The 24,461-nt window shown below is 27.7% G+C and overlaps 2 protein-coding genes across 3 annotated transcripts in view; both read left to right on the forward strand.

Annotated features, from left to right (window-relative positions):
- The first annotated feature begins 58 nt into the window (after positions 1-58).
- RpL9 (ribosomal protein L9) lies at positions 59-1,962 on the forward strand. The gene is made up of 4 exons (XM_011061944.2): positions 59-216; positions 985-1,123; positions 1,366-1,693; positions 1,771-1,962. Exons 2-4 carry the CDS (start codon positions 986-988, stop codon positions 1,875-1,877), a joined length of 573 nt encoding a protein of 190 aa, XP_011060246.1. The 5' UTR covers positions 59-216; position 985; the 3' UTR covers positions 1,878-1,962.
- Positions 1,963-6,915: 4,953 nt separating this feature from the next.
- The window catches only part of LOC105149496 (ATP-binding cassette sub-family G member 4), a 30,728-nt gene continuing 13,182 nt past the window's right edge, over positions 6,916-24,461 (forward strand). The window contains exon 1 of one of the 2 annotated variants that reach the window (XM_087406518.1): positions 6,916-12,763. The gene's annotated coding sequence lies outside the window, so the exon portion shown is untranslated. The remainder of the gene's footprint in view (positions 12,764-24,461) is intronic. The other variant, XM_011061945.2, reaches the window with a different exon arrangement.

Consider the following 24,461-nt stretch of genomic DNA (forward strand, 5'->3'; position numbering starts at 1 on the left):
ATTGTATTCAACGTGCAGTAGACTTTAATATTGATTTTTGATTGATTTATGATGGAAAAAACATCACTATCGAAAACTGCAAAAAAATTTCGATATTCGATAGCTGATAATAATCGATAGTGCTATCGATAGTTCTCCACCTCTAGTTCATTATACGAGAATTGGTTAGAGACGCCATCTTAATACTTCTTTTCTGGTTGTATGGCGGACCGTAAGGTATGAAGTTTTCGCGATGGAAAATATTTTATAGAATCCGCATCAATCCGTCTATGCGTTGAACGCGATAATTCGATATTATATGTTTTTCGCATTGTCATTTTTCGTGCTTTTGTGGGATAATATTATTTTTTTTGCAAAATTTGAAACGTGTAGTACCGACGAGGTGTGATGTGTGCGTCTATAATTCTTTATAACTCGAGAATTACATGTATTTTATTTAAATAAAAATATATAATTGAAATTACGTATGAAAAATTAATGTGGAAATTTGTGGAAAATTACGCGATTGTTGTTAATTTATGTGAACATATGATGTTGAGCAGTAATCTATTCTAACCTATAAACTATTATATTTGAGAATCATGGGTGTATTTTATCTATATATTATAGTAGATCTATATATTACAGCTATAGTAGATCCAGTAATATTTCTTTATTACAATTTTAAGATATTTTATTTGTTAATGTCGCGAGATAATTTTTATTTATAATCACTTTATTTGTTAATAAAAGATAGTGTTAATAAAATATAAACAATACTGGTATACATATGGAATTCATATTTTTTCAAAGACACAAAATATTTGCTCTTTTTTATTCTGTTTATAGTTATGATGTCCTTTGACAAATATATAATATTATAATTTATCAGAACTTCCGAAAATCTACTGTTATATCTTAGATTTATAGTGCTGTATTGTTATGATAATTCAGGTATAAATCTAATATTACAAATGTAAATACATAAATTTATTTATGTTACAGAATGAAGCAAATAGTCACTAATCAAACGGTAAAAATCCCAGAGGGATTGACTGTTACAGTCAAATCCCGTCTGGTAACGGTAAAAGGACCAAGAGGTGTATTGAAACGATCTTTCAAACATCTTGCACTCGATATTCGTGTAAGTAGAATATTATTACTATAAAATATATAATATTTTTCTTGAAGAATTATCCTCCAGGAATCTTTTATAATTTTAACCAAATTTGGCTAGAGTAATCTTATTTATTGTGATGAGAATTTGGATTCCCCTTCATTTTCCATAAATGATAAATCCATATCTGAAATATTTTTTTCAATTTACATCAAGATGTATAATGTTAGTATTTATATCTTATGAGTATACTTATTGTTTTATATTAGATGGTCAGTCCAAGATTATTGAAGGTAGAGAAATGGTTTGGTACGAAGAAAGAACTAGCTGCCGTTCGTACTGTATGCTCGCATATTGAAAATATGCTCAAAGGTGTGACAAAGGGCTATCAGTATAAAATGCGAGCTGTATATGCTCATTTTCCTATCAACTGTGTGACTACAGAAAATAACACAGTCATAGAAATTCGTAATTTCTTGGGTGAGAAGTATATACGTCGCGTCAAAATGGCACCAGGTGTCACTGTTGCAAATTCTGGCAAACAAAAAGACGAATTAATCATAGAAGGAAATTCCTTAGAAGACGTATCTCGTTCAGGTAAATATTTTATATAAATATTATTAATTTTTGAATAAATAAAGTTAAGAATCTTAATAATATGTTTTTTTTTCTAGCTGCTCTTATTCAACAATCAACCACAGTGAAGAATAAGGATATTAGAAAATTTTTGGATGGACTTTATGTGTCTGAGAAAACAACAGTTGTACAAGATGATGAATAAATTCTTTAATATATGATTGAATAATAGAATTTATGCACATACTTTTATTGACCCAATATTGAAATAAATGTACAGTTTTTCATTATTTCTATCAACGTTACTTTGATATTCCTAACACGTAAAAAATAATCCTATAATAAGTGCATATTGTTTTTCATTTATTTTATGTATTTATATATTCAACATACACACACACACACACACACACACACATGCATGCGTACGTGTGTTTTATTTTTCATTTTTACTTGAAAATGATATATTCTATCGCTTTATTGAAATGTATACATGTAATTGTATACATGTAAAGAAAATTGTTAGTCAAGAATATAATTTATCATTAATTACTAATTTAGTAAAATACATTAATTACTATTTATAATTTTATGCAGATAGATAAATGATCTATGCTATTTAAACTGCCGGGAATGTTCATTACAGTCTTATTAAAAACACGTAAGCATGATAATAAAAATGCGAGGTCTGGTCAATGATGCATCTTATTATGATAATAATCGTTGGAAATGAACGATTTTATTTCAATGTATTATTTCATTCCATAATAAACGGAAACAGAATATTAATTTAATAAAAAATGCAAACAGATAATATTAAAAACATCTATTAAATGGTTATCTCTTTGTAACATTTTAAAAAATTAGTTTTATTTTTTAAAAGAAACTTTTTTACGCGTTATGTTGAATATAACGCAAATATTAAAATTGCATGATTGTTTATGTGCATACATTGTTTGTGAAGAAAAAACGTATTTCTATACAATTCTGCAATCTTGTAATTGCAAATGGTGTCATAATTAGATAGAATCTTATTTTACACGCCGACTGATTGCAAGTACATATACTATATTGCACAAGGCGATTTGAAGGAATGAAAAAGAATAATGCATGTTTTAACAAAAGTAAAAGTTACTGTTGCAATAGTTAGAGTTTCACACTATTTTCCAATTTCACTTCATTTTTCTGATTGTTAAATTAATGTAATAAATGCTTTTCAGCATAATATAACATAATCAATAATACGCATAATCAAACCATATATATTCCAGAATGAATAAAAATCTGAAAAAAAGGAATGAAAAAGATAAGGTCAAATGAAGATCCGATAGTTGTTAAGGAAAAGATGAAATTGTTAAGGAAAGGAAATGCTAGGATTATTTTTGCAATAATATATAACGTAGACAGCACAGAATATTTATGATAAATATTTATAAATATTTATTCATTTTTTAAAATATTATATAAAAACATTTTTTTAACCTATTTCATATAAAATTTTATTTGAAATATTATTAAAATATAGAATAAATATTTCTAGTAGATATTTTTTACTTGGATAATATGTTGTATTAATTTAATACAACCTTATTTATTCTCATAACATTTATTACAATATTGACGATAAATATTTTATAATATTTATAATAAATATTTATGATCTGAGCTATTTAAAATCACACAAATATTAATTATTTACAAAATATTTCAAAATAAATCTTACAAATATTTTGTAAATATTGTGCTGCCTGGGTACGTATATATACAACAGCGGTATGAGAAAAGTGTGCCAAAATGCCGAAGGCAATGAAAGGAACGAGGCAATGATAGTGTGTATGTACAAGTAGAGTACATCAAACTAACTATAAGATATAATATCTTTCAACAAAAGCGAATTCAAATTGGGCTCTTGAAATATTAAAACAAATAAAAAATAGAGTAAAAAATGGGCAATTACGAGCTTTAATATGCGGTAATTGGTGCGAATATATATATATATATATTTCAATTGTATCGATTACATAATATATAAAACTGAACGTTTTGGAATATTCAAGTCATTTTCAGCAGTCTCCAATTATAACAATTATTATAATTGATAACAATCTAGTGTTCACAACGTCAAAGAAATCGAGAGCAGTAAGCAAGTCTCACAGATTACTATATCTGCGGTTATCTACTATATAACCATCAGTTAGCTGATTAACTAAATGCGAGTTAAATCGAAAATAATATTATTAAGAAGACAGTTACTAAGAAAAAGGATAATAAAATCTTATGGAAACTTATCTACTACACGCCATAATTGCATAATAATATAAATTAAATAAATTAAAATTGACAAAATAGACAAAATCAAGTTATGCTTATACGAACACAATTAAATTTTAATTCTTTTGATTGGTGTAACTATATTTAAGCGTCTATTTATATTGTTTTTCAATTCAATGACTTCTGGCAATGTTGTTTTCCTAGCAAAGGAGAATGGATTGAAATGGATTCAGATTTTCAGAAATATTGATTCACGAATGTTAAAATGAATTCAATCTTGAATGCATTTTTATTTATTTATAGGAATTGCATGGAGCATATCTCTATGCCTTTCAATCTAAAAATAATACTAGCTTTTTCTGTGCATTGTGAATACTGTTTAATTCAAAATTTTGATTAGGAAATGCAATTTTTCAATCCAATTGCATCCAATTGAATCTAATTGAATCCAACTAAAATTCAATTAAATCCTAAAAAAGTATTCGCTATTTAAAATACGCACTCGGATAGAGAAAAATTTCAATCCATTTTAATCCACTCTCGTTTGCTAGGTTAAGACGCAATGCGATTAAAATGCGTCTGCTCACGTTTTTTATTCTGTTTATATAATATTTAATTTACATTGTTTCCATCAAATTAAAAAAAAATTTAAATGAAAATAACGAAATCGAGAGAAATAATATTTAATATTATCTAAAGGATGTTAACATATTAATATTCAATATATTTTGCGTATAATGTGCGAATAAATGTTATAACCGAAAAATATATGCGTTGCATGAACATTTTTTACTAATCAGTAAAAAATATATAAAATATCAAAAAGAATATATTATATTATTATTAAGTTAGGATATACGTCTGATATAAGATTAATCGCGGTTCTAATATAAAGTTGCGTTTACATATTATAAATAATAAAAAGTCACAATTGCTTTCTTAATAATGCGCTAAATATTGAGATGTTATATAAATTATAGGATAATTAATTAATTGTTATCGAACGTTGTACATTGATTGAATCTTTACCTTTGGACTATTATACAAATGTATATAAGATTACCTTTAAACAAACATTCTAATATATATCTCATTGTCGCTCTTTCGACTTTGTTTTTTTCTTTTCGTCTAAATGGAATCGATAAAACAAACATCTTATAGCTAGAATCCAATGACGTAAAAACGATTCGATAAGTCAACTTGTTATACATTTTTTTATCTTTCTTAGTATCTTCAATACTTTTATTTATAATCAATACTTTTATTTATATATATATTTTTTTATTTTTACATATATTAAATTTTTATAATGTAGATATAAAATAAAAATATATATAAATAAAAATTTACGATTAATTTTAAAATAGAGAACATTTATAAGAATATCTGAGGAACACTTGAAAAAATTACAATTTTTTGTTAAACCGAATCAATTTTTCGTACAGGAGGCATATATATATATATATATATATATATATATATATATATATATATATATATATAAAATCATCTGATATCACTGTAAGATAAAAAATTGGTAATAAAAATTTTATTTTACGCTGGAAGATTGAAATCTGTTCATTCTATAATTGAATTCTACAATTCGTTAATATGACACTAAATTGATATTATTTTGATTTTCTTGTTTTCTTTGGGTGGTTGTAATTGTAAAAATTAATCATTCACGGAGAGAATTTTTTTTTTAAATTTATTTTGAAAATATAGTAGTTGTAGTAAAATACAAAATTTTAAAGATTTTTATCATGCACTTCAGTAAAATTAATCAAACTTATTTTATATTTTATTGTAGTTTTATTAATGAATGAGAAAGATTTATATATAAAATTTTTCGAAATACAATGTTGTCCCATGACTATCATATTTTCAAGGTGAATTCTAAGAAAAAATTCTATGTGTATTGCAATCACAGTCAAATGTGAGGAAAATATTCGATTGTGATTAGTCAATTCTTACAACTATAACCACTTACAACAACGCTTACGCAATTGTAGAATATGCTTGAGTCTAACTCTTTATAATTTGATGTTTCATCAACTACCACATAATATGTAATGTTATTGTTACATAAAATGCCGCATTTGCTATTAGTCTACTACAACCAATATAAGAGATTTTATTTGCATTTGAAATTACAATTTAAATGTTCCTTTTTTACTTTATATTCTCTTTGTATTACCTGCAATTTTTCCTTGTAGAATGACAAAAACGGAAAGAGTAGAATGCAAGCTATTTTTATTTCGCACGCAGGATCTTTTAGCCCGGATTTACAATAGGTTTTTAAGCCTTAAGCCACAAAAAATAAACAAATTATAGTCAATTATTCTTCTCTCATTTGACTGTAATTAATCAATGTCTTACTTAGTAGATCCGGATTTACCCGTTTTCAGCGATCCTGTGTGTAAACGAACTTTGCACTTTAAAAAAGGTAGCATATGTGTACGTATGTGTACGATAATATTTATTATTTGGCTGACTAATAGTTAGCAGGTATATCAACGCGATATGAACTTTGAGCTTTATTATATACTCAATAAACGCACCAATTAACAGTAATCATATATCAATGCTATAATTCTAACAATATGCAATATAATACATACATTATATAACAGTTATGTTATTGAGGGTTTTAACATTTTAATGTATTTAAATGTATTTAAATATACTTAAATCCATTTTTGTATGTAGTATAGCAGAGCCAGGACAAAGGTGTGGCGAGCGAGACATTTGCCTCAAAAACAATTTGATGAAAGGGGTGCAAAAATAATAATATAATTTTCTACATATTCTAATTCATTAACGGTGATTTTGAATTGTATAAAATTGAAGTAATGAAAGTATCGAACTTATTTTTGAATTATATTGATAATAAGAAAAACTACATAAAGTATCATCAGATTTTGATTTCTTATCAAGTTATAAGTTATCAACAATTAGTGTTTTCGAGTTACAAAATGTGACAATAGATTTAGCATTAAAATATGAAAACGATCTAAATGCAAACGAAATTTTTTCCGAAATTTTAAGTTTCAAACAGCACGCAATATTAATACTTCTCGAATCAGCTTATATTTTAGATGTTTTAAAATTAATTCATGATTATTCTTTAACCGAATCATATCCAAACTTGGAGATGCAGCAAGAATATTTTTAACTATTCCGGTAACAGTAGCTTCATGTGAAAGAAATTTTAGTAAATTGAAGTTAATAAAAAATTATTGATGTCATCATTAAGTCAAGAAAAGTGATCAAATATTGGAATTCTTTTATTTAGGCATTTAGGCATTTAGGCATTTCGCCGAAATGCCTAGTCCCGGCTTTGCAGTATAGTCTGTTATTTTTACATGAAAAATCAATTGTGTACATTATAGTTATCTTTTACACACATAGATTTGCAGTATACTTTTATTTAATGTTTACTGAATAGTTATGTAAGTATAATGCACTCTTGCGTGGATTACGTTATTATAATATATTTAAAGTAATGAAATCTTTAACTATGAGATGCATGAGAATATTCAATTTAAATAGATTAATATATTCTAATTAGTTTTAAGTGCGTTACATTTTTAAAAGAGCATTGTGCGCATTTGAGAAATTTACGCAAATATTACGCTATAAAAAATATTTTGACTTTATATCGAAATAAGGAGAAAAAATAACGTCATTGATCTTGTGTGTTTATCAAAATAAACAAAGCAATACTTACAAGCAATACTTTATAACCTTTTTTGCTGTAATATATGCAATATTTTTCCTGCTAACATTAAACATCATTGTTCTTTTGCGCATAATTTGTTAAAAAAATCACATAGTATCATAGAAAATAATTCATATATTATCTTTTCTTGTTTAAAATGTACTTACATACATTTATTTAAATGTTATAAATATTTGAAGTATACTTTCATATACTTATCTTCTTTTATTAAAAAAAAGCATTTAAAAAAAAGAACTTTTGATAAGTTTTTAAATTAATTATATAACAATTATTTTAGTATTAAGTAGAGAAATAACATGAGCGTAAATATTTCAATTTATTTCTAAATCTAAAATGCTGATTTATATCAATTATTCTTTTCATATAATAATTATATATTTTTTACTGTGCTGTAAATAAGAAGTTAAAATAATGTAATTCTTATATCTATTGAATAATACATCTAATCGCTCACAATAAGAAAACAATTTCCTAAATAAAGATATAATTAAACAAGTTACGAATCTAATTGACTCAACGATTACAATTATTGATGCAACTACAATGAGAACTAAATTTATAATAGCACCAACAATGAACAAATTTTTTGCTAATTATTTATTTATTTATATGTACTTACATGAGCATAATCTCATCATTAGGATTATTTTTTTATAATTATCACTGCAAAAAAAGAAATGTTTAAATATGTTTAAATATGTTTTGTACATTTTTAAGTGCTTTATGTGTTTAATGTTTTTATATACAATTACATATAATTTGATAAATTTTCATTCTTCTTTTAATTTGTTAATTCCTTTGTTAATTTTTTTCAGTGATAATCTTCTTCTAATAACAACTTCTGATAAGAGAGAAAGAGGATAAAAAGGTTCAAAACTGCTCCGCTGTTTGCACTTGAAGAAAATCAACTCTGAAAGATCAGTGGCTTGCAGGAGAGGAGAAGGGTTGAAATGCGTGTCGCACTCAATGCGGGGTGGGGGTTTGGATGAGAGTGAGGAAGAAAAGCATCTTGGGTCTTCGGCTTTGTTGGAGAGTTAGTGCTTATTAGTACTTTATCCTCAGTCGCGAACGGTCCGCGTTCTGCGCGTTCCATCAATCATCGAAGTGCTCGAGTGTTGATCGGAGCATGTCGTAAGTACAATTGTGACTTAATAACGCGCGTACCTTGCAACTTTATTCTGCAATTGAGCAAGCAGTCCACGTAAATTAAAAAAAAAAAAAAGAAATAGACGAAGAAAGAAAGAAAAAGGAGAAAAAGATGTATTATCGTGAAAGGAAATTTATACTTTCACATTCTGCGTTCGACACATTCGCATCGTCCGTTCCTACGTATATATCGTGTAATGCTATCTCAGCAGTATGTTATCTCTGATGCCAGTAGCTAGAAACTGCGATTGCTAAATGTCAAAAGTTACAAGTCAAGTCGATTTATCAATACGCCCTCGACACATAATTGACTCATTTTGAGTTTCACATAAAGCGTGTATTCATTCAACACGAGAAAAAAAGGTAGTATGCATCTGACAATTTGATTGAACACTCAAAGTTATTATTATTATTATTATTATTATTATTATTGTTAATTAACTGACACTTTTTTAAACAAATTTCATCGTAATTAATACTATACATTGAAATGTTTGAAATGTCACGTGAGTTGTGAAAGACTTGGTGGGTAAAAAATGAGAAAACAAAGGAAATGCGTTGCTGCATTAATTAATTCATTTATTCGGATGGTAAAAGCCTATATTTTCTTCTCGCTGTCAAGTCTATCAAAAACATTACTCTCAGAACGCCACATGTTATTGACTAATTTGAAATATACAGGATGGGTCGATATTCATAGTTAGTCTTTATATTCAAGAAAGAGTCTTAAGTTCTGTCTTCAGAGAGAGAGAGAGAGAGAGAAAGAGAGAGAGAGAGAGAGAGAGAGAGAGAGAGAGAGAGAGAGAGAGAGAGAGAGAGAGAGGAGGGGGATTTATGTCGCTTGCTGAAAAATATGAACGCTCGCAATTTTTCTGCTATTTTCCGTGAGAAGATATTGATTTTCGGACGCCTTGATATATTCCGGATCGTCAACAAACGCGAATCAAATTTTTCTTTGCGCTTCAAAGTTTGCTATTCCTAAATGAGAGAGTTTTTTCAGATAATTGATGATCCGACTGGGATCCATGTGGTTAGAAAAAGGTCGTTGTCCCGCTTTGATGATGTTTTCGAACGAGAGGAATTAAATCGGACTTTAAATTGTTTGATCGGAAGCTTTGTGAAGCATGCGACAAGCTTCGCGCTAAAAATACATCTATAAACAAGCGTGCAGTTGAGAATATCTTCTTACGCGTTTATAGAATAACTTTGAGCGCTCATTGATATTTCAAACGTTTTCGTATTTCTACATCCCGTCAGTCTCACAAACATCAATTGATTGCTTAGGTCATTATTGAATATACATATACTTTGGTGATAAGAGTAGTCAGTTGCTTAACTACTCAGCACAAAGTGAAGTCAAAACTTGCAGGTACACAAAAGATACCTACTACTCCTCTATGATATTTATAGATTTACAGCGTCATTGATACTTCTTGGTGTTTACGTCCTTATATTTTTTATCGATGTTAATCAGTTTTAAATAAGAACAATACGCATAAATCACATGGTCACAGTTTCATATCGCGGTTGTCACGCAACGTAGAGAGGAAGTAGTGTCCGCCAATCTAAAATTAAATATAAATCATCTTCACGCGTTTCCTGTCTTGATCTTTTAACCCATTTCAGTTCTATATTTTCTTTCATTTTATTTAATTGAATCATATGCGTTAAATGAGCGGAAGGTATGATATACGTGGCAAAACTAATCATATTAATTTTTTATCTGTTTAATAAAAAAGATATCTGTCAATGACTTTTAATTTTCAAATGGACAATGGATTATCAATGTGAATTGGATATTCTTATCCGTAGATGTTATTTTTTATTTTCTTTTTTTGTGTGGAACAAATTTTTTTCTTATGTGCATTCCTTTACGGTTTAAAAATATTATTAACAATAACTTAACGGTAATTTTCGTGGAAACGTACAATCGTCTCTGCAGTAAATTATTCTACAGTAAAAATGCAAGAATCCTTATATATCGATTACACTATGATAAAATGCTACAATTAACTTAATTACTGTAATTGAGTAATCAGCGTTCCTCATTTTTTTGTTCAAATGAAATAAATAGTTATTGGAATCTTTCATATTGCTATATGTTAAGTTAATAACACTTGACTGTATGATTAATAATGTCACAGTATTACTAGAATTTGTATAAGAAGCATTTTTAATGTTACTGAAAATATTAACATAATTTACATAAGCAATAACAAAAAATATTTTTTTAGTTTCAAAGATTATTTTTTTCAACTGAAAAATTGGAAATGAAACGTTTAAAACTTAATAAGTCAACGCTCTGCCGTTTTTAAAGGCACATCGATATTTTGATGGCAAATTTTGATAGATGAATTTAAATCTGTCTAAAGCTATATAAAATACAATTTGACTTTTCTGGTAAAAATTCATTGTTACAGCAAGTATACTTATAGATTTTTGTCGGATTTTTATATTTTCTGAAACAATAAAAAGTTTGCTCTGTTTCTTGAAGATCCCTATTGGAGAAAAAAAAATAAAATTCGTATTGCTAAAGGATTAATTATATATAATAATTATTTGTATAATTATTTAAAAGTATTGAACGATTCAGTCATCTCTCTGGTAAGAGGTAGTAAAGTCCATCATATTTGATGAACGTAACTTGTAAGCATTGGGTCGAAGTCCAAACTTTTATTATCTTCAAGAACTTCATTATGTGTAAGAATTTTATTATCTTTTTTTCCATCGGTATACGTGGACTAGCAAACATTATTAGTGATCATAAACTATTTCAATGACACATTAATTAAAGCAATATTGTGTGCATTATTATAAATAAAAAATAGAGTAAGAACAAAAAAAATCAAGCATCATATTAGAAAAATGTGCTGAAAAACTGTAAATAAATTTATTGCGAAAAATATTATCTTGATCGGAAGTCGAACCTGAATCTATTGTATGAATAGATCCTTCCGTATGAATGTCCTAAGTCTTTAGAAAAGCCGAGACCTTAATAATATTCTTCGCAATAATCGGTATACATAAGGAAACAATGTTTTATTCTATTTAGGTGACGTAATACAAACGATAAGAATCTTATTTTAGACCATACATGTGAGAACACAATCAATACGAACTAAAATTGTTTATACCAATTAAAATTATCCTGCTTTATCTGCTGTATATGAAGATAAAAATAAATATATATATAAATATATTTATTCGTATCGCCTCCAACATTATTTATTAATATATGCAAGAGAAAAAAAGGATCAATGATAATATTGATATATCATGAATAGTCCAACGAAAAGAAAAGTGAATGCTGAAAATGAATGGATCACAATGGAACGGAAAGAAACGTAACGCGATTGTTTTCAATACGAAAGTCGAGCTTGTGAACGTTCGCTCATACTGTCCGGATCTCTCTTGAACTTTGCGCACACAACTCATTCTATGCATACAACTCATCATTTGCTTATCAATGCAGCGTATTTAAAGAGGACATAGTCCTAAATGCTTTCCTGCCTCCCATCCCTCTCCTTCCTCCCCCCTCCCCCCGAGGAGATTTTGATATGCGAGTATCATTAATAATAAAGCGTATCGTGAGGAAACTCCTTCCAGCAGTTTTATCGAAATCGCGGAATGCATAGTGATAACATTCGATGTTTTCTACGATCGATTGATTTGTGTCGGCCACCGACCATATCTTCCTTTGTCCCGTAATCGCTGACGAATACATCTAACAATAAATACGTACGTGTCATATAGTTAATATTTGAACAGTTTTCGTTATTCTGTGACATATGTGAATTCTATCTTCGCAGTTGTTTCGCAAGTTGTATGCGTAAAAAGTCACGAAAATCAATAGTTACGAAAGTGCGCGATCGACATTTCTTCTATTCGCGTGCGACGCTGTAATTAAAATTAATAAACTGACATCTGCAATCGTAAGTCTGATTCAGTGATATTGTTTCTCTTCAAACTGACACAATTCCGTAAAAATGTCTTTAATATGATTAATATAATTCTAATGTGTATATAATGATATATATTATTATATATTAATTATATAATTATTTCAATATATTATTGCGACTTCCTTTTAAAAGCAAAAGAAATTAGTAATGTATCAATAATTTTCGTATTTTTAATTGATTAAAAAAGAGCTTTTTTGCAAAAGGAATCAAATAAACAGAAATACCGCTATATTTTTAATTAATTCTATATATAAAATTCTATATATGAAATGGATTTATTTTTGTTACAATATTTTTAAGAGAGAAAGAGAGAGAGAGAGAGAGAGAGAGAGAGAGAGAGAGAGAGAGAGAGATTTAAATTTAGTTATCATTAAAATAAATAATGGAAGCAGTAAAACTGTAAAAAACGTTTCCATTGAATAATATTAGTCACTAATTGATATTAATATTTATGAATACTATTGAATATGATTACTGAAATATGAATATTGAAACTTATCGAAATAAAAGGAGCTGATAACTTTTGGTTATTACTATTTAATCGAATTAAGTTAATGACAAACAAAACTTATTTGTATAATAATTTAATATAATTATTATAGTACTGTAATTTCTATAATTACTATAATTACAAAATAATTAATACAATACAAAAGTTTATAATTGCTATAATTGCTATAATTTGCACAATAAATTCAGAAATTATAAATTGGAACGTGATTTCAGAAACAACAACCCTATTGCACACTTGCTGAAATATAATGTTGCTTTGTCGACCAATAATCAATGATTCACATCTAAAATAAATCATGATTCATAATTACACAATAAATATTAAGCGGTCATTTTATATTGAATTGACTGCTTATTTTATCAATAATGGAATGTGGAAGAACGTGTATTCTTTGTCTGTCATCAATCATAATCGTTTTTATTTAAGAAATATTTCAAGATGCTATTTAATACAGTTTTATGATTCACTTATAACATTTTTAGACAATCATATATATATATATATAAACTAATATGTAAATATCGACCTTTATCATCGTTCTCGTTCTATAGAATTTATTTATACAATATGTTTAAAAATATTATAATTCAAGGAAATAATGTAGGAATGTTACATTCAAGAGACAAAGGAAGTATGCTGCCCACGGTATAGGAGGATTTCTGCCTTAGAGATGGAAATAAATTCATTTAGAATTATGATGAAATCTATTACTTAATACCAAATTCTACTTTTTTATTGCCAAAAACATTTGAAAAATAACATTTGAAAAATAACATGTTTTAGAAGCATGTTTAAGATGTTAGGTAGTTTACGACACGATAGCGAGAGAAGTAGAGAGCCAGCAAATAATGAGAGTGGACATTGGGCGATATATTTCATCATATTCTAAATGAATTTATAGGTTTCAGAGATTCCATTTCTAAGAAATCCTTCTATATCATGGGGGCATTTCCCTTTACAATATTTTCTGTTTCATTTCTTCCACCGCTGATGATTTTGTAATTCATGGAACTGATTTTAGAATATCCGTTTCGATGTATCAACACAGTAACACACGCTCAATAACTATTCATTCTTAGGCAATACAAAAAAGTTGAAGTATATACACTGCATATACTCTATAGTTCGTGAAGTATCCCACTGCTTGACCTTCCTTGAAGTATCCCACTGCTTTCACCTTGATTGCAACACATACATATATGTTGCGGCAAAGTAATATGACGCAGCAGAGTGTTATATTACACATTAGTTTCACCAATCTATCGTTGGTACATGACACAAACACATGCACACAAACACACGCACACAAACACACGCACACAAACACACACACACACACACACACACACACACATTTTACTTCTCTCAGTTCCTATTAGATTAGAAAAATAAATTTTTGCGATGTCGAGGAAGAGCACAAGACAACATAGAACGTCATTAGTGTACTTGCAATTTATCGTTGGCAAATCTTATTTCAGTTTCTTTGTTATATAAATTTTTTCCCTATTTTCTTTGCGATATATTCGAGAAATACAAAGAGACAACTATGCCATTAGTATTTCTAACTTATTGTTCAAACTTTCCTTCTCTCTCTCACACACCCACACAGAATTTCTTATTACATAAAAAATTCAATTTTTACGATGTATTCGAAAAGGGGTACGTAAAAAGATAATTTTGTTATTAATATTTCCAATTAATCTATCTTGTTCCTATTTTCTTGTTACAAAACCGTTGATTGCGCAATATGTTCTTAGAGGAGTATAAATTTCTTAGTAAAAAATTCTTATTAAAGGTAAACTACATTGGTAAAAAATTTTCTTTCCGCAAATTTTGTGTGATTTAGATATTAATTTTTTATATCGAGCAATAGTCTTCTATTTTAATAATATTTACCCTGCTTGACTATTTTAATAATATTTATCAAAGCGCATAAGAAAGTTAACACCCGGGAAAGCTGCGGAAATATGATGAGTGGACTGGTGATTGAAAACATGTTTTCAAATGTTTGATAAAGACAATAACAAACGCGGCGTAAAAAGCACACGAGCATTAAATGTCCCGATTGGAATTGCGAACATTAAGATTTATTAATGCTCATCAAGAGAATGGCGATTATAATCCAAATAGAAATTTTAATTTATTTGTTTTATGCGAATGACATCGAATGCGATTAAACTCTTGTGTGTAAAATATTTTGCTCTGTATTTTACCGCTTATCGCAATTCATGTAGTTTATAACAACATAGAAGAATTATATCGCATTGCGCAATTGGAACATCACCCGTTAGTGACAATTTCTTTTTTTTTGGCTTATGTATACGCTACGTAAATTCATGATAATATCTTTGACGCAACTGTATATTTGATTATCTATTCTTTTTTTTCTCTTTACTGCAAATGTTCTGCTGAATTGATAGTCATAGTTATCGTTCGTTATCCTATATTTTAAGAATTGTGAGATGGCCGGGTAAAGATTCGACAAAAATAATTTTCATTACTTATTTACGCAACATTCATTTATGATTAGATAAAATTAACGATTCGAAGTAATGATTAATAAAATCATCAAAGGTTACTGGACTTAGTACTCTCGGAATATGACCAAGGTGATACGATCTTATTGACGTATCATTCGGTCACAGCCAAGGATCTACGTTTCGCATTATCGAGAAATTCATGCAAGATTTTATTTATTTTTTATTTGTTCCCTAAATCATGTTTACACATACTAAAAAACTAGACGGAGAGAAGAAGATTCTATTTATCTATATATTCTATTATAAATATATCTCGTATCCACGTTAAGTAAACATCGGATGCGTCAAGAATTTCATTGATATAACTATCATCGATATAAATTCAAATAGATACGCCTATGGTTAGTCGCTTATTGTGTAACAAAGCTAAAAAGCTGCCGTTAAAATAAATTTAGGCAGTGTGAAATGTATGTGAAAATAGATCTATTATTTTGCAATGAAAGAAATGTTTGCAAGGTTAAGAATAAAAGAAGTGCACAGTAATTTATAACACCAAATATATTCAGTCCTTGATTAGACACATAACAAGAACATTTTGATTTTATTTTAAGTTATGCAACAAGCTTTTGCTTGCACATGTTTATAATTTTGAATTCTAATCGTTACGAAATGTATTCTGTTCACGGACAACTGATAGTTACATAATGAGCATAAATTTAAATTTCATATCGTCAAAACGAGTGGTTTCGTCATGAATTATCGTGCGTCGTGTGAACGGAAAATTATATCATAAATACAAAGTTACCTTTATCTTCACGAAATGATGCAGCTTATTAACATACATAAAAAATCGAACTATGAATTCTCTCTGATTTATGCATTATTTTAATTTAATATCCGTGAATTATAAAACAGAATTATATCTCTACGAAATTATCGATGTATAATATTATAGTTGAACGTAGAAAGACAGAATGGAAACAATTTGTTGAAGTCTTATTTCATCATATTAGAGACTTGTAGAGAATATTTATTAGACAATAGTTTATTAGACAAACACATATTTGACTCTATGTTAAATTTATCGGTAAATGATAGTTGAATTTTATTAATAATAAAAGACCGCGGTAATCTAAAGGCTTAGGGAGCTCGTACGGAATATAAGAGATCCGGGTTCGATTTCCGACCGAGATAATAGTTTTCACAATAAATTTATTTACAGTTTTTCAGTACATCTTTCTCATATGACTCTTGATTAAGCATCAAATTATTAAAGATTGCTTGTCAATTTAATTTAATTCGTGATATTATTATAGTTTAATTTATAAGTCAAAATCAATTCGGCGCGCAGTTCGAATAATTATAAATAATTGTAAATATATGCATGTATATACACTGAGTACAAAAAGTATTCGTACAGAAAAAATATTTAAAAAAAAAATAAATTTATTTTTAAAAAGCAAATATTATCCAGCGAGAAATGAATCATCGAATTAATGTCGAATTGATATCAATACGATGATTTCAACATCAATTTGTCATCGATTCAACGTTTAATTGACGATCATTTCTGTAATTAACAATTTATTCATAAAGAATAAAATAAAATGTATCTTAAAATTAAATACACCAAAAAGATATATATTAATTACAGAAAATATATCATCTGAAAAATAAGTGAAAATTAAAAACTATATTGGATGCTCAAAAAGTAAGTATTCGTAAGTCGAGAAATTTAGCTTCTAAAATCAAGAATATATGCGAAATTCGTTTATGTTAGAGCAGAATGCATTCATTGTATAAAATTGTTAATTAATGTTTACTTTCTACAAATAAGATTTATATATATATATATATATATATATATATATATCACATTAAATTATTTAAGCATTAAAGATCCTTCAACATAGGCATTTAATTTCTAGTTTATATTAGTTGTGTTTTCACATGTATAATTTAAAATAAGATTCTCATGTTTATTGATAATAATCTATCATTTATATAATTATATGTTTGTGAATATTACTCAAAGAAGATTATAGTATCAATAAAATATTCTTTGAAGCCATAATTACAAGTCTAAGGTTCGTATTCGTAGAGTAGAATGTCATAGATCGATCCTCATTTCAGGCGAGCTGAGTTCGAACTAAAGATTGAACTAATCAGATTTATTAAATCGTCGTTTGAGAAGTATTTTTCACGACTGATTTAAACCTATAGTTCAAATCAAATCTGTGGTTAAATCATGACTATGAATATGCGACAGTATATTACATATATTACATATATGGTGTTAAAAAAAAAACCATTCAGCATTTATATGGCAGATAGTTAACACATCATACGGAATGAAGAAGTCTTAGTATTAATTATGCAGGGACTATCCTGCAATGACCTTGACCTTGACATATGTTGTGACTTTGAATAAATTTTAGTCGTCGCTCGTTGTTCCTTAAAAAGTTATTAAGAAAAAAAGTTTATATCAATAAAATCTAACTTTTGGACATGACTGCGCTTCGATAAAACAAATTCCCTGCTTTAACAACGCAAAGTATTTTCTTATATAATTTCTTATATAAATTTTGTGTCTTTAAAACAGAGAATTTGTCCGAATTTCTAATTCTTATTAATTATAAAATGGATATTTAGTGGAACAATTAAATAATAATTCTTGACTTGCTGTTCAAGATGTTGTTGGTAATGCAAAATTATGCCGAAATATGCAAAATATTTTGGGATCGCAATCTGACCGATCATACATAAATTACTGATTAATTTCGTCTATGTAAATATTATATCTATATTTATATTTTATCTTTCGCGTTGAAATAAACTATTCGAGCCAAACAGGATAGCAAGATGTGAAGATCGGTTTATTTAAATTAACATAATTATAATCGCAGACGTTTCGATCCTTATCAATGCTCGCATGTAAAACGTTAATAGAATTCAGAATTTAAGAGTAGTAATGTAACGGCGATGTCATTGTTCTTCTTAATATAATGATCATCGAAACGTTATTAAGCTGTTTATGCGCGTCGGACACGTCGAGTCTCATTCATTATCCTGTGTTAGCTTGAATAGGCATTATTTGATTGTATTGATTTTTAAATGAAACAATTGATTTTCTACTCACAATTTTGAATTAAATAATATATATGGCTCATTTTAAAGAACAACTTTTTTTTATTTAATTGGATTAATAAACTATATTTTTTTCCTATTCAGAATTTTGAATTTAGCAGTATTCACGCTGCACAGAAATGGCTAATATTATTTTTAATTTCAACTGGATTGAAAACGGAAATTTTCTCTTCTATCCATATAAAAAGAATGAAAAAGGTGTCAATTATACATAATAAAATATTTTCTGCCTTACAAATACAATTTTTTTGTTTTAAAACCACATTTTTTAAATTAATTTTTTTGTTAATAACTTTATAAAGAACAACGAATGACGACTAAAATTTGTTCAAGGGATTCACTCGTCAATATATGTCAATATATGTCAAGGTCAAGGTCATTGGAGAGTAGTACCTTATATAATTATTGCATAATTACTGTCTTGGTAAATATAAATCGAAAACTCAATCTCAAGGTATAAACAATTTCAATAATAAAACAATTTAAGGCTCCTGAATACTCAGCTAAGAACTCTGTGTTGACGATGGCGACACAGAATCAGACAGCGACCTGGTGAAACCGGTAATCACACACAAGCACGAGCCCATGTTGTGTGCTTTCGGTGTACCGAAGGCAAGAACATGTGTATACATATAACGTCTCGAACTAAAGCATCACGCCATAAATGGTTGAACTTTAAGTGTGGAAAAGTAACGTTTTGATGATGAAATTTGTGTTGCATTTCGTTATTATTTGCTTAATTGTGAAAATGTGATTTGTCTCGTAAACAATTTTATACGTTAGTATAAGTCATAAATGATTTATTTTTTTGTAACTTACATGATTATCGAACCGTTATTAAGTTGTTCAAGCGTCGAACGTCGACGCTCATCTCATCTGACGAGACAACAATAAAAGACATACAATACAACTGTATAAATATAAAAATGTAAAAAATGAATGTGGTTATAATTTCAAAAATATATGAAAAGAAAGAGCATAAAGAACCACAGCACAAGATGTAGTTAGTGATATTTAATTATTCTTGCATTACGAATTACAATAAAAACATTAAACGTTTCGGCCACAATCTGGCCACATCTTCAGTAAAATTAATAATATTCTTAAGACGCAGAGTTACATCAAGTTGGAATCAAATTCAACCCTCGTGTGTTATAATTGTAACGATCGTGTTTGCATCAAAGCGACGTTGCTTCATATAATAATGTTAGAACGTCAGAAGTCATGTAGTAAAAAGTGTAGAACGAGAATTTCCAGATTCTAATTTACAATAATTTATTTAACTATTAATATCTTTTAAAACGGAGTATAAAACAAAGGAAACATTGTTTTACAGCAAAATAATCGATGAATTAAAAGTATATTCATTTCACAGATAGAAATTTGTCGTGACACTATGTGTTGTTATTGGTCGTATCACATATTTTTCGGCTATTTATTATATATCCATGAGTCAAAGTTTAGAAAGTTCTAGAATTGTTTATTAAGTGTGAGATCTTTCTTTAGAAGAGGAAGATAAACATCAGGCAAACCTTCAGTATCACTTTGTTTATTGATCCCACTTATTTGGTTTTTAATGTGTATCATTTCTGAAATTCTTCGTTTCATCAATGATTTGTCGTGGTTAATTCATACCACGACAGACTTAAATTTACGGTTGATTTTGGCGATGAAAACGGTATCAATTTTTTAGACGTTAAAATAATGATTCAAGAAGGAAACATCATCTGTGATATGTATAAAAAATCGACAAATTCGGGGAGATATTTAAATTATTTTTCGAATCATCCATTAGCACATAAAAAGGGAGTAATCATTGGGCAGCTTGACAGAATTTTAATGTTGTCCCATCCCAAATTTCAGGAAAAGAACATCTCGGATTTAATTCACACTCTTCTCAATAATGGCTATCTTCTCAAATTCTTATTTTCGATGATTAACAATAGAATAAAAACTTTGAAAAATAGAATTAATCCGGAAAAAAATCGTGAAGTAAATAATAATGATTATGATTCCAACAAGAAAAAATTTTTTACGATACCATACTTAAGTAAGGTTTCCGAGAAATTCAAAAAACTCGCATATATTCATGGGTTTAATATAGCCTATAAACCGATGAATAAATTAAATACAATTATTAAAACAGGAAAGGATCCCTTGCTTAAGGATGACCATTGTGGGGTGGTTCATAAGATTAATTGTTTGAATTGCGAATCGTCATATGTGGGCCAAACTAAGAGAAAATTAAAAACGTATTAAAGAACACAAGACTGATATTAAGAAATCTACTTCTGAGATATCAGTTGTTTCACGTCACCGTGTGAATGAAATGCATGATTTTGATTGGGATAACATTAAAATTTTAGATACAGAACAATCATTGATGAAACGAAGAATTTCAGAAATGATACACATTAAAAATCAAATAAGTGGGATCAATAAACAAAGTGATACTGAAGGTTTGCCTGATGTTTATCTTCCTCTTCTAAAGAAAGATCTCCCTCACACTTAATAAACAATTCTAGAATTTTCTAAACTTTGACTCATGGATATATAATAAATAGCCGAAAAATATGTGATACAACAATAACAACACATAGTGTCACGACAAATTTCTATCTGTGAAATGAATATACTTTTAATTCATCGATTATTTTGCTGTAAAACAGGTAATGTTTCCTTTGTTTTATACTCCGTTTTAAAAGATATTAATAGTTAAATAAATTATTGTAAATTAGAATCTGGAAATTCTCGTTCTACACTTTTTACTACATGACTTCTGACGTTCTAACATTATTATATGAAGCAACGTCGCTTTGATGTAAACACGATCGTTACAATTATAACACACGAGGGTTGAATTTGATTCCAACTTGATGTAACTCTGCGTCTTAAGAATATTATTAATTTTATTGAAGATGGCCAGATTGTGGCCGAAATGTTTAATGTTTTTATTATAATTCGTAATGCAAGAATAATTAAATATCACTAACTACATCTTGTGCTGTGGTTCTTTATGCTCTTTCTTTTCATATATTATATAAATATAAATTATAGAAAACATTGAGAGCGTCACTTAAACATAATTATGCTATTGTGTGCTTTATCCAATAATTCCGTTATCATTCTATAAAAAAAATTTAATCCATTAGTTTATTGTTTGATGAAAATAGTTTGAGATGAGTCTCTTATTCAGTATTTTTTTCTCATCTAATGTGCGTATGTTAACATTCGAGATTTTAACATTTTGCTCGTCTGGCCCACATATGTGGAATTGCAATCCTTACAATTAATTTTGTACACAACGTTCGAGTGTGCCATATGGCTTTTTTACTCAGTACATATTATGTAAATGCTAAATGGTTTTTTTAAAACCCTATATAAATAAATATTACAAAATAGTACAAAAAAAAGGAGCATAAAACCACAATACAAAATGTTCTTAGTGATATGTCATATATTAAAATAAATTGCGTTTATAAATATAAAAACATAAATTTTTCGGTCAGTATCTGGCCAATTTCAGTATGTCATATCAATTTAATATCAATATGCTGAATACATGAATGTCAAACTTAAAATTGTTAAATTCCTGTGGTCAATATAATCTAATTGCGTAATGAATTTCTATATTCAACACAATGCTCCTAAATTTTTGTCATTTTACGGACTTAACTAGATATTAACGATGCGAAGAACTTGTCTCGCTTTATGTGGATACATTTCCAGATTTTAATGATAATAACAAATATAAATTAATAAACAATGTAATATATTATAGGACCGTACAACTGTGATAACACAAACTATAGAAATCAAAGTCTTAAATGGTCTAGCTAGATCTTAAAATGCTTGTATGATTCTTGTGTGAATTTATATACTACGTATGTAGTTCTTAGAAACGTGTGCCGAAATGATTTTTTATTTGATGGTATGAAACAACTGACATTGAAATCAAGAGATTTTTAAATGTTCTATGTTCTTTAATAGAGTTTTAAGTTTTCTCTTTGTTTGATCAACATAATGAGGCTTCACAATCTAAACAATTATTTATTTTATACACGACGTCACATTAGTTCTCTTTACTTAACCGATCTTTTCCTTTTAATAAATTTATTGAACTCATTCATTGATTCGTAAGTAATTTTAAACCCAAATTTATTAGATATGTTTTTGAATTTTTCTAATACATTACTTAGATATGGGATAACAAAAATCTTATTTGAAATATTAGATGTGGAGTTATTATTTTTATCTTCATTATATATTTTTTCAATATTATGTCGATAGGACAAAGTTTTTATTTTATTGTTAATAGTGGAAAAAATTATATCTAAGGAATAACCATTGTTGAGTAATGTTTGAATTAAGTGGGAAATATTTTTTTAATGGAATTTTGGGTGTAATAGGAATGTCAAGAATATAGAAGGACAAATTAGAATAAAATTCGAATATAGATATGTGTAATAAACATTTAAAGTTTTAATATTCTGATAAATTGATATAAAATATAAATTTAATTTAAAAACGTTACATTGTATTACATGTTTCGGCATTATGATTGTGCCATCATCAGATATTATAAATTCGCAGAGTAAAAATGCAATGAAAAAGTCAGGTGTATTTTGAATAGTTACTATTAAGTCATTAAACGGTATAAAAGACGCATTGAATTCTTATAAATATGTAATCCGTATGTGAATCCGACACCATAGATAAAGGGTGAAAACGAAATTGCTCACAATCAGTTGAACGACCGATAGAGAATTTTCATGATTATCTATAATCGTTCATTATTGGTATGTACGTACATACATAATTATGTAAAAAGAATTGCTCATACACAATGCATAATTTTACATATAATTGTACATAGGTAATTTTTAAATATTTTTTCCAACTTGATTTTTTCTAAAACAAATAGTGTGAAAATTATCCTTTTAATTATTTTTAATATTTTCACATTATTATTATTATTTCTATTATATTTACACCAAAAAGTAATTTTATAAATGAAAGAGGGATACGTGAACAAGTATGGACATATATTTTACATATGATTATACATGTTTATGAATATTTATGTGTATTTAAACTTGTTTTTGACGGATATAATATCACAAAGCAATTCCTTTTCCGGATTCCTTAACTATTACTCACATCACTCAATTTGTCATAAGAGAGGGGTAATATATGATATCGTGGACAAAATCTTTTGTTTATGTTATCCTCGTTTCCAGCAAAATAATTTGATTAATTTTATAAAAATTTTTTTAAACAATGGATATCCCTTACAATTTATTTTTTCGACTATTAAAAAACGGATTAAATTTCATATTAATAACTACAATAATACCAATAATAATAAAATAAAAGATAAATTTTTTACAGTTCCTTTTGCTAATTCTGTTTCTGAAAAAATTTGCTCCAATTACGAATATGTTTAATTGTAAATTGGCTTACACAATTCCGAATACATTAAAGAATTGAATAAAGAGAGGGAAAGATCAATTGGAACCGTCACAAA

This window comes from Acromyrmex echinatior, chromosome 5, assembly GCF_024713525.1.
Source record: "Acromyrmex echinatior isolate Ae372 chromosome 5, ASM2471352v2, whole genome shotgun sequence".
In the NCBI taxonomy this organism is placed as follows: domain Eukaryota; kingdom Metazoa; phylum Arthropoda; class Insecta; order Hymenoptera; family Formicidae; genus Acromyrmex; species Acromyrmex echinatior.

Coding starts and splice junctions, on each gene's coding strand:
- RpL9 (XM_011061944.2), top strand. CDS start 986: ATGAAGCAAATAGTCACTAATCAAACGGTAAAAATCCCAGAGGGATTG. Junction 1,124..1,365: donor ATCTTGCACTCGATATTCGT/GTAAGTAGAATA, acceptor GTTTTATATTAG/ATGGTCAGTCCAAGATTATT. Junction 1,694..1,770: donor AGAAGACGTATCTCGTTCAG/GTAAATATTTTA, acceptor TTTTTTTTCTAG/CTGCTCTTATTCAACAATCA.